The sequence below is a fragment of the Castor canadensis genome, chromosome 11, assembly GCF_047511655.1.
Source record: "Castor canadensis chromosome 11, mCasCan1.hap1v2, whole genome shotgun sequence".
In the NCBI taxonomy this organism is placed as follows: Eukaryota; Metazoa; Chordata; class Mammalia; order Rodentia; family Castoridae; genus Castor; species Castor canadensis.
The window spans coordinates 131,556,022-131,568,218 of NC_133396.1; the positions used below are offsets into that span (position 1 = coordinate 131,556,022).

The 12,197-nt window shown below is 41.5% G+C and overlaps 1 protein-coding gene across 6 annotated transcripts in view; it reads right to left on the reverse strand.

The window, feature by feature from the left end:
- Positions 1–1,154: 1,154 nt before the first annotated feature.
- Positions 1,155–12,197, reverse strand: part of Nr5a2 (nuclear receptor subfamily 5 group A member 2) — a 130,953-nt gene continuing 119,910 nt past the window's right edge. For all 6 annotated transcript variants that reach the window (XM_020186838.2, XM_020186837.2, XM_074048691.1 and 3 more), the window contains one exon: positions 1,155–4,378. In XM_020186838.2, coding sequence (XP_020042427.1) covers positions 4,131–4,378 — 248 coding nt within the window. In that variant the 3' untranslated portion in view covers positions 1,155–4,130. The remainder of the gene's footprint in view (positions 4,379–12,197) is intronic.

Sequence of the window (12,197 nt, forward strand, 5' to 3'; positions counted from 1 at the left end):
TAGACCTGGGTAATGATTACTGGGTGTCTACATATGCAAAAAATTGTTAAGCTGTATAGTTTTCTGTATGTTACAGTTCAATGAAATATGAGTATTTTTCTAGTTTATGGCATGTTAGCAAGAATCACTTGAAAAGTTCCTCCTTGAGATTGACAAGGGACATGGATTTCATAGGCCACCATAGTTGCTCAAAAGTTTCAGTTCCATGACTCTCCAAGCCCTCCGTGCAGGGTTTCGTCTGACTCCTCGCTGTGTGTAGGATCCTAGGAGAAGGCGCTGTCTAGCTGGTGTGGTGCCAGTCTTGAGGGCGGGACCACTGTGTTTCCTAACGACCGTCAGTGCTTTGTGGCTTCTCTATTATTTTTGTAATACACATTTTATTTATTTCCAAAATGGCTTCCACAGCGATTTTGTTCTTTAAACATCTCCAGAGGTTTACTGATACTGAGGAGTGCTAACTTCTAGAGACTTCTTAGACATCTATTTTAAGGATTAAACTTAGAGCATAAAGGCTTTTGTGTCTGAGTTCTTGATAAATATTTGTATACTTCATAGTAACCTGATGCCAGAGTTTTCATAGTGTCTTTGCCTTCTGAAGCAAATCCTAAGTGTCATCATAGCTTAGGGACAAAATGGCATAGTGTTTAAGTGTGCCTGCTGATGGCCCTGCTTCTGGGCCAGGGTGTGGCACCATGGTAGAGAAGTCACTTAGCACTTGAAAGGCCCTGGGTTCCATCCTCAGCATCACAAATAAAACAAAAAGGAAAACTTCTGTTCGTCCTTGGACTAGTGTATTGTGTCGTGCAGGCTTTAAGATGAAGATGCCCGAGGATTGACCAGCTAAAGCTCTTACAAAAGTTATCAGGGCTTTGGTCAGCAAAAAAGTTAGACAGTATTAAGATTTTTGTGCCAGTCAGTCATAGAAGAGTAAATGACATAAAACCATGATGCACAGACTGTGTTTAAGGGTCGGCTATCCAAGGAAGGACAACAGGCCACTCTGGAAGGTGTCTAGAGAGGGAAAGCATTTATTCCTGTGAAATTCTTTTGATTCCACTCCTGGTCAGGTTTTTAAGTATCCAATCTAAAGGTTTTTAAGCTTCAGTATCCAATACAATAAGGACAACATAAAGACTGAAAAAAAGTCACCAGGCTGGGCATATCAATATTTATTGAAATACTGAAAAAAAAAATTCCATTTTGTTGAGAAATTCCTGGCAAGAACCGACATGACAATATGTATTTCACTGATACAGTAAGAAAACGTCAACAAGTAACTGACTTCACACTCTAAACACTGCATGGATTCAAGTCTAAGTCTGTATTACAAGTGTTCAGACATTACAGATTGTCTGTGTACAAACCAAGACCAACTATTATGAACCAAGGGAAGCCAAAAACCTTTCTATTTGAGTCTGCTTTTGCTAATAAATTCCATAATTGATAAGGCAGTTGGCTAACTGGTTAAAAATTAGTATCTGAGAAGTGTCAACTGGCCAACTTCAAATGGGCCACAGACACTGGCTCAGGTCCATGCTTCTTATCAGCACTGTCCTTGGTGTCATCAGCAGTGTGGATGTTGCCTGTATTTCTGACTGTCCTCAGGGTATAATCCACTAGGTTAAGAACTTACTAATAATTGACAATTTTGAGGTTTAATATTCAGTGGGGAGTACTATATATTTAAAATAAAACACGGTTTTTAAGAAATCGGTGTTTTTTGTTTTTTTGTTTTTTTTTTTTTGCAATGATAAAGACCCTCCAAATAAGTATCCTTCTACTCTCATAATTGTCACCACCCATGTTACACAAATGAGATGGAACCACTGCCCACTGACACCACCATTCCTCTCCACATGTCTTTCTCCAACTCCAATGGGAGCAAGGATGCCGCCATTCTCCTGAATAGTTTAGCTCTGAGCTCTGACCAATGATTTTCCATTGTCCTTTGAGTCATGAAGAGAACACAGGCGACTGAGGCTAGACACCAACCAATGCCCGGCTTAGCCAGTGTGTACCCTTCATGGGGATGAGAAGTAGAGGTCATTAATAAAACTAATAAAATAATCCTCTCTGTACACACTGAAGTGATAACTAATATCTTTGGTATACAACTTACAATGTTTTAATGGGAAACCAGGTAAGACTCCACCTTATTAAATTTATTTGCAGAGAAAGCTACAAGTCACATAATTTACAATAGGTATTAAATAAACTACAGTAAGAATTATGAAGATTTACAGACATTTAATCAAGTGGGTGATTTTAATTCATTAAGACCCTTCTATATCCCTGAACTATGGTTCACTAACTTGAAGACATGCTACGGTAAACACATATATTTGGTTTCTTCAGTCTTGGCTATATCTTATACAAAGGCGGAAACCAAGGAACAATAAATTAGCGTCATAATTGTCTACAGTTGAAACTATGATATACAATATAAATAAACTATTCAAAAGCCAGAAACATTTGTGAAAAAATTAAGGGACTAGGAGATACTTTATTTTTTACAGTTTCTACAAGTGATTGTGCTGCCAATAATCTCAAAAAATTAAAAGCCTAAATGAGATTCCCATTTTTGATTTTAGTGTCTCACGACATACAATAATTAAGTACAGTTAAAAATAATTACCAATCAGAAAAATAACATTAAAGAAATTACTGCTTTTGCTATTTTGTAATGTCACAATTCCCCCTGCCCCCCTTCCCCCAGGACTAAAAGAATGTAAACACTATATTTTATTGGACTTTAAAGTATTAATACTTTATTTTAGACAAATGTTCATCCACATCTGCACAGCTACCTTTCAGAATGGTGAAATAAGGCAAGATTTCATTCCTGTGGCATTGTTTGTTACTAATACTGACGGCATTGTTTGGAGAGTTTGTTTGCTATTTTTTTGTTCTCCAATATTTGTTCTATAGCAGACTTTGGTCTATGATTTAGAAAGGTCAGTATTACTCTCTTCCTTTCCCCTTTGGGGAAGACTGAAATTACTTTAGTATCTTTCTGGGTCGTATGTTAAAAACAAAACAAAACAAAACAAAACAAAAAAACCACTGTTTGCGCTGGTGTTCAGGTGAACCCTAAATAACCAGAAAGAACTTCCAGTCCATCAATTTATCAGTCCATCTTTCTTTTCATTTTGCATTGCTTAACATGCTTCAATTTTTATTTTCAAATACTTAGAACTCTGACTATTTGACATCCTAGCAAAAGATGTTCATGTTCTGTTTTTAAATGAACTACAAACCTTGATGACTGAAGAGACAGATGTATTCTAAGAAGCCTTTTGGCCAGAGGTTCTTAATGAAATCCAAAAATGTCATAGCCACATTTCAGCAACAATAGCAGAAATAAGATCTATCTATCTTGCTTTCAGATGGAGCAGCTCTTAATTTATTTAATGCTTATAAGATAGAAGAGAGATACTGCCTGCTTTTAAAAAAAATTATGAACTTGTGACAAAACAAACCAGAACGTATTGAAATGGCAAGCTGACTTATCTATAGACTGTTCTTATTAGCTGTTTGCAGGTCTAAGACACAGACATTCAGAATTCATGACTGAGTGGAGCTACACAGGGCCTCAGTATGGATTCCCTGACCACAGGGCAGAGGTGCTGGGCCTGTCCAGGAAGAGGGAGGGGCAGTCACAGGTCCAGCGGATGCATTCTTGATACCGTAGTTCAAGTTCACCACGGAGGCATTCCGTATGCTCAGATCCCCCGCTGCATAAGCCTAATTAATAACACAGATCAGCTCCTAAACGTCTTCATAGCGGAGATCAGTTTAAATATACAAGAACTTCTGTGTCCATTTTTGTTCTGACATAGTGCTGGAATCCATGTGTGAGTTCATTCGCTCCACTCCAATGTCTTTCAGAGGAATCCTTTGGGGATGGGAAGCCTTTGATTCACAGTTTGCAATACAAATACCCTGATACATCATTTATTTGCTAGTAAGCATTTGATTATTATGCCTTTTTAAATTCAATATCTTTAAACCAAGTTTTTAATTAGCGTTGCTTGGAGCAGTTCAGAGTATTTTTTTTTTCCTCTTCCTGTTCTTTTCCCCTCCCCCAATCTCCTCTCTGCTCTCCCAGCAGAGCTCCTAGGGGCTGTGGCTTACGCTCTTTTGGCATGTAACATTTCGATGAGAAGATTATTGTAGGGCACGTCCCCATTCAGGTGTTTGTAGTAGAGGTATTCTTCAGCCTGCATGCTGATGGCACGGATCTCGGGGAGTCGAAGAAGAAGCTGTCCAAATTTCTCTGTCTGCTGCGGGTAGTTGCACAGGGTGTAGTCCAGCAGGGCGGCGTTGACCTGTTCCTGGACGCCTTCCACCAGCTGGAAATTCTCCAGATTTTTGACATCTGCATTTGAAAAAACAAACAAACAACACAACATTTCAATGGCATTTGAATTGCTGTTCCTCTGGACATAAGGCGTACTGTACCTGCTGCTGAATATTCACTCACCAAGCTGCTTGGGAAAATGATCACAAAAGGACTTTAAAAGAATGTCTTCTTGTAATTCTGCATATACCTCAAATCAATTAGCCACCAATGGATTTTGAGCAAGGTCAACTCTTCCCATATCTTACAAAAGGATTCCTCAAGTAGAGGGATCATAATATATCACCGGGAAATGAGTCCCCAGAGAAAGACCTATCTTAGCCCAGTATCTTACACAACTCATAGAATTCTGTATGAATTTTTCTGACCCAAGGTGAAACCTGTGTCCAGGGTATGATGTAGTTAATTCTAATAAGAAGTGACAGGGTTCTTGTTTCTGTTTGACATTTTCTAAATGATTCTGAAAGCCTTTGACTTGTCTAGCCTATGTTAATGAACCATCTGGTACACTCCAGTGACTGCCAACTCAAGAGCCGCTACCGGGAACTCTCTAAAATATATATCTCAGTGACTAATGATCTTAATCAAATGAAAGTCTTGTCCTTTAGGCAGAGTACAGGCCAGGATGGTCGTGCCCTTTCACCTGAATGTGGTTTCCAAAATCTGGCTCTTTTATTTTTTCTTCTGGTCTTGCATCACTTGTATGGACACAGGAATTCACTCTGCCTACTCTCAGCAATCACCCAGTTGTTTTAAGACATCTTCCCTAGAGGTCCTTATAAATATTGAATAAGAGAATCAAAAAGACAGACTGACATACAAATACACACACAGACAATGGGCAAGGGAAAACAGAACATTGAATTTTTCTTCTGGAGTTGATTTATGTTAACTGTAGAACTTTTATACAATGTGTATGTAGAAGTTGCTGGAAAAAAATACACAGATGTGTGTGTTTACACATACCCCTACACAGAAAGTAAGCAGACACCACCACCCCACCCTTTATTTTCTAATTAGACAAAAATAAATAAGATTCTCAAGAAAACCATGTACTATGAGTAAAAGGTTAGGTGCACTAAGTGAAAGTGAATGTTACCATGGTAACTCATTTCTAATACTTGAACTCTATAGGGTAAACTGTCCAAGTTACTTGTATGAGTTCTAAATAGACCCACAGTGAGGATGCCTTGTGTCCGCTGCTGAAGCGTTCAGGATGATTTTAGTGTTTACATTTTTGCCATAACTTTGCATTAAACATGCTTCTTCCTTATATCCCCGAGTCTCTGACCCAAATTCAAAACAGTGAGGAATCAGCCTTGCAATGGATACATAACGTGAGAGTTGGCCACCATCTCTATTTCAAAGTGAGATGGGAAATGCAAAAATATTTGATTATTTATTAATGAGTGGTCCAGATGAACAAATGCTACATATGGGCTCTCTGCATCTTCTGGAGGTGTTTGAGTTGGAAGCTGCATGGTGTCCACTAGACATGCGTCTTATACACGTGGTACTTCAGAGTTAATAAAGCATTTTTCCATCTACCTTGTAGAAAATACCGTAAGCATGAGTTTATGCTACTCAAAAATATTTACAAACATAGTTATGGATCTAGAGTTATACTCGGCTCAAAATTATAAAATGTAAACCATCAGAAATACCTTCAATATGTTTTATCTCAGTGAGCACAGGAAACCACGTGAGTGTTGTGTTGCAGTGAGTGAAACGTAACCATAAAAGTTTTGAACTGGAGTATTATTTTGTGCTAAGTGAATGCCTCCCCAAAGCAAGAAAAGCTAACAATAGTCAAGAGAGACGAATGGGGAGGCTGTAGGAATTGGAGCAGTATAAAATGTAAGATAAATGGAGAGTAGTATTTTTTAGAAAGTTGCTTCTAAAACTTTCTTTTTTTTGATAAATGCATTTTTTGGAGGACTAGGTTTAGCATCTTGTGATAAATTAGGTTACTCCATTAAGGGGAAAGAAATTCCAAGAGGCATAAAACAAAGGATAGATGATGAGTTCACTTGTTTGCATAGCATTAGTACAGAATGATCATTTACAGTCTTCAGATTAGCATTCGAAACAAGCTTCAAACTGGCACCTTTCTCCCTCAAAGTTTGAAAACATGCAACTTTCCTTCTGGCAGGAAAACACACAAGTTTCCTGGACTTTGACCAAATGCCCAATTTTTCTCTAAAGATGATCAGAGTTAAATTCACACAACACAATTAATTATCCCATTAAACTGCTCCAATGAATTTAACATTAAATATAATAAAACTTACACTAATTGCCCCCAAAGATACTCTCTTGTTTAATGTTTATTTCATTTCATACTATACAGGTGGCAAAGATGTTCACATTAAAGGTTTACAAAGCAAAGAAAGCAGTAGGTTGTAGCAGTGCATGTCTGTAATCCCAGCACTCAGAGGCTTGAGGTAAGAGAATTGGGAGTTCAAGGCCACCATGGGCTACATAGTGAGACCCTGCTTCAAAAAACAGAAGAAGGAATTCTGGCTGATTTATGGTCCCTTGCTGGCAAGTTAGCTAATGCACCATTGCTCTGCCTGCCTCTGACCTGGCCCCATCTACTTAACTGCAAGTACACCAGGGTGCTGGGTCAGTTTTGCTTAGTGAAGGGCATTCTCTTTGGGATGGGACTTTGTCCCTGGCTGGGATCCTGTGTCTCTTTGGGCCTGGCAGGCAAACCGTGGTTGCCACTAGAGTCTAAACAGTTCACAGAGATGACTTCTCAAGGACGTAAAATGGAGAAGGTAAGTGCCGAAATGCAGATGACAGCACCTCCAGAGGACCTGGAATTTTCTCTTTAGGATTTCATGTTTATTTCACTTTCAGGAATCGTCCAGAAACTTGAGTATGCAGCCACGATAACCACGGAGTTCATCTTTATACAAATTCATGTCTTTCATACAAATTTAAAGACGAAATCAACTTAGATAGAAATCTAAAATCTGAGCCATGCTCTCTTGGATGCCCTTCCTCCAAATCAAGCCTCGCCCTTTGCTATGAGTGGCTGGTGGCACGCTTGGAAATATTCACCATCTACAGCAGGAGTCTGTGACACCAGACCTGATCTTGACGCCGATGAGCTGATATTAAGTTATAAGAGGACACAGAATCTGGACACGTGATTACATGGTCTACATGCATTTGGTTCCCACATTGGACAGCACTGCCCCACATCTGGATCTGAGCAGCAGACTCCCAGCTGGAAGAACCGAGGTTGGCATGAGATCAAAACCCCCCAGTTCTGTGGCATTTTATACCCGGATCTCACGATTCCCCTTCCCTTGGCACTCTGGGTACAACTTTGAAATTTGTATAAGTTTCATTTTCACACAATTTGAAAACACTCATTAATGAATGCTATGATTACAAATTCTGTGTTAGAAATTGCACGTAAACTCACTAGGCAGCACTGGCCCGTTCTCTATAGCCTTTAAATTTTGATGATGGGCAAGACCATTTTGTGCGTCCCCTTTTAGTACCAGTCTCGTATCGTCTGTTCTACTTTATTCACTCGGGGACTAATTACCAACCTTCTCTATGAAGCAGCGTTGTGATAAGCTCACAGTGGGGTGCTCGGATTTCTTCCCATCCTTATTGGGAAGCAAACCCTTAGGTCCTAGCGAATACATTACAGCGCTGACTTCCCTACCCTACACAGCATCCGGGCACTCTCCGAAGATGAAAATTCTCATCTCTGCCCCTGGTCACCGCAGTGCTGCAGACCGGAACCTTCCCTGGTCACACACTGTTTCAGAGGCACGTCCTTTGAATAAGGGGGCGGGTGGGGATGGGATATGAACTGTCTTTTGCTGAGGGGTGTGTGTGTGTGTGTGTGTGTGTGTGTGTGTGTGATCTGACATACGTAGTCTTTTAAAAGATGTAAAGGTGCAGGAAAGAGGTACCATTCTGTACCTAGAAAATATTTCTTTTCCTTGAGGCTTTGGGAGCCAGGATAGTCTATAAAATTGTCACACAGTTTGTCCCCAGAAGGCCTTTTCCTTTGATACAGAAAAGGAGAAAAGAGATTAATCTTCTGTAAGGAGTTAATTTTTAAAAACATTTTTGAAGGGGGAAATTTTAATATGTATAAATTTTGTAAGATCTTTTGGAGGGTGGAGAGCAACTTGCTAGTTCTCAGATGAACAAAATTCACTGAAAAAAGAAGTCTGGGCTGTTAATGGGTTGAAAAGGGCAGAACTTTTTGGTGTTAATGCCTAAAATCAGTTACTACTCTCACTTTCCAGCAAAACCTGAGAGTCAGGATTTTAAATTCAGCGATGATATGTGCACAAAAAGCTATTTTTACCAACTAGAACACACAATTCACAGTTCCTTTACATACAAATCCTGACAAGAAAAGGCAATCCTCCCAGGAGCGGTACACAAAAGTGTATGCACACAGAGTGTGTACTGTTTGTAGAAATGACATGCTGTTTCAACTGACTGGTGCTTTTTTTTTTTTTGGAGCGACTGGGGTTTGAACTCAGGGTTTTGTGCTCTACTGCTTGAGCCTCACTTCTAGTCCATTTTGCTTTGGCTATTTTGTAGATGGAGTTTCCCGAACTATTTGGCAGGGCTGGTCTTGAACCATGATACTCCCTGTCTCAGCCTCCCAAATAGCTAAGATTACAGGCATGAGCCACTGGCGTCCGGCCTGACTGGTGCATAAAATTATCTCACATACACACAATGTGTGAATCAATTCATTCATTCATTCACTCATTCACGAATTCACTCACTCATTCATTCAGACAGCTGAAGTCAGATGCTGAAGATACCGGAATACAAGTCAGTCTCTGTGTCGAATGGCTCACTTAACATGATACGGATACACAATTTGGCATGGGGCCACACTGGGTGGGGACCTAACTCAGGGCTCAAGGGACGAGAAGGGCTCCTGGGGGAGGTGACAGAACACTGTTAAGCAGTACAAACTGCGTGGAGAACGTGGGCAGGCTGGTCAGACAGGGAGGAACTGTAAGGTTTAGGACCACGAAGGGCATCATACCCCAGACAGTGTGGAGCTTGCTCTGAAAGCAACACAGAGGCACTGGAAGGCTGCAGGAAAGAAGGAAATGGTTGATTTAGAAAGAATGTGCTGGTGAAAGTAGGGGAAGGGGTTGATGCGTGCAGAAGGGGAGAGAAGGAGCAGGTCATGAAGGAGACTAGACAGGAGGCCATCACAGGGACTCGGGCGAGAAACATGGCGGCCAGGAAGATGGAGATGGACTTGATAGTCATCATTGATCTTGGATTGATGGAGGTAGGAAAGCAGATGATCCTGATGGCTTCCAGGTACTTATTAAGGGGGAGGGTGGTAGCCAAGGTTAAGGCATGAGGGGAGCAGATTTGAGGAGTTTGACCACAGCCAAGTTGAGTTTAAGGAGCACATGAGACAGTGTGGGTGGAGATGTACAGGAAATGACCACAAATAAGGGTGTGGACCTGGGACTCGGGTGGTGGCGAAACCCCTGGGGTCAGTGCAAATTGTAGAAGACAAATGTGTACAGGATTCCATCTAGAGATGCTGTTACAGGTACTGTGAAATTAAGACTTCAGAGAGATTAAATGGCTGTTCCAAGATCTCAAAGTCTGTAAGATGCTGTGAAGTAGGAGGAACAAACACTTCGTAAGCACTCATCTATGTATTCTTTTTCTTACTTACATTTCTCATCCAATCCTCTTAAGAGGCTTAGGTGGAAGGTATTAGCACTCCCATTTTCCAGATGAAAAAACTAAGGCTTAGGGAAGTTTCAATACAAGTAAAAAGCAGACCCTGAGTTTAGGAACAGCCATCTCACTCTGATGCCCTTACACCCTCACCACAGGACCTGAAGGACTCGCCTGCAGGGCAAGTGACTAACAACTCCTAGAGCTTGTCCCTGTATCACAGCCTACAAGTTTCTGCCACCTACTGCGGGTATAGTGTGGGATGTGTTGGTAATCAAATAGTTCTAAAATGTCTCATTATACATGAATGAGTGATCTGTAGAGAATTTGAATGAAATACAGTATCCACACTGACACAGGCATGTAACAGAGCTTGAACTTGACTGCAAAGGAATTTTAGCATCTTAAATTCCACAGATCAATACGAACAGCAGTCTCGATTGAGAGCGTGCACAGTCTAGGGTCAAAGGGCACCTTCCTCAGGACGTCTCCGGGCAGTGCTCATCCAGCCCTTTCCATCTGTACCTGTACAGGTAGGTGCAAGGCTAAGAATAACAAAGAGCTGCTCTGTCTTTGACTTCCTAGCAGGGTTTAGAAAAAAGAGCCTCGCTGATCAAAAAAGTTGGAAGACGACTTGACCTCAAGATGTAAGACACGGAAAGGAATGGTGGTGCGACCTAGTTTCAGTGAGTGGACCTGTGGAGTGAGTTGCAAGACCCCTCTTGCAAGCTAGGAGAGGAACTCCCCTTTTTCCAGAATACTTAAAAGCATATTGCCTCTTCACAAGGTGTATTTTTCTTACAACTGCACAGCTGGAATTTGGAGGCTGTGCTTGCTTCCAAGGCACAGCTGGAAGATGGTTTTTAACAACAACCTGCTCATTTTCCCACCATGATGTTTCTGGGAAAAACAATACCTGGTGCGTTTTCCAAGGAAAACTGGAAAAGCAGAGTGAATGCTTGCAGGTCTATCTCACCCTCAATCCAAAAGGATATTTAAGAAATCATGTCTTGGGGGCTGGTGGAGTGGTTCCACCTGCCTAGCAAGCCTGAAGCCCTGAGTTCCAACCCCAGTAATGTGAGAGGGAGAGACAGGGAGGGAGCGAAGAAGGAAAGAAGGAAGGAAGGAAGGAAGGAGCGCAATCTTCACAAGACATCCTCAGCACTGTGTATGAAATGCTACTAGCCCAGTGCCCAGCATAGTGCCCAGAAGAGCCAGGGCTCAGGACAGCGGCAGGAAAGGAGGTCACCTGTGGTGCTGTCTGTCCTTTGGTCAGTTTTGTGATCAAAGCACACAATTTTCTAAAGGCACTTGAGTTCCCAACAGGAAGGTGCGCTCCTCACTAACCAGCTTTTGATTTCTAGTTTTCGTTCTGCCTCTGTTTACCTGTGGTTCCCTGGGCATGGCACTACTTGGACCCAGTGAACAGCAAGAGTTGGACTTGAAAATCTCTTTGTCCCTCCCAGCCCTAATATTCTGTGCGATTAGACATGGAAGTTTTGAAAAGAAGAAAGGATTCTTGCTGCTAGCAAGCAAGTAGAATCATCGCTCCACAGTCAGCCATGGACCCTGCACTTGCTTTTGTACTTCACTGTCCGAATGATATTTCAGTTCTCCATGATGGTCTTTGATGTGGATTACAAATGGCTTCAAGCACTGGGTAGCATACAGCCTTCATGGTAGTGAGCTAAGTGCCGCTAAAGTACCCCTCTTAGACAAGAGCCAATGCAGCCTTTGCCCTTGAACTTCAGAGCCTGCGAAATTCCTACACTAGCTGAGTGCTATGGCGTGTTGGCGTCCTTTCTGTGAGCACTGAGGACAAGAACTGAACCTTTTAGTTTAGGGGCATCGTTTAGATGGCACTGCACAAAGCAGAGGCTCATGCATCGATAGACGGATGCCCTTGCTGTAGGGCACCCCCAAGAGCACATCTCCTTGCCTTACTTGCTTGCCTTACTCGCTCATTGGTCTTTCTTGTTGCTTTGTCAACACAACAAGCTTGATTTGTGCCACAGGACCTTTCTACCTGCCATCCTTTCCTTCTGGATGATTCTTCCCCTGCTGTGTAAGTAAGGCTCACCTCCTCACTTTGTTTACTGTGGTCATCTGCTCAAAGAAGACTCTGTCAACC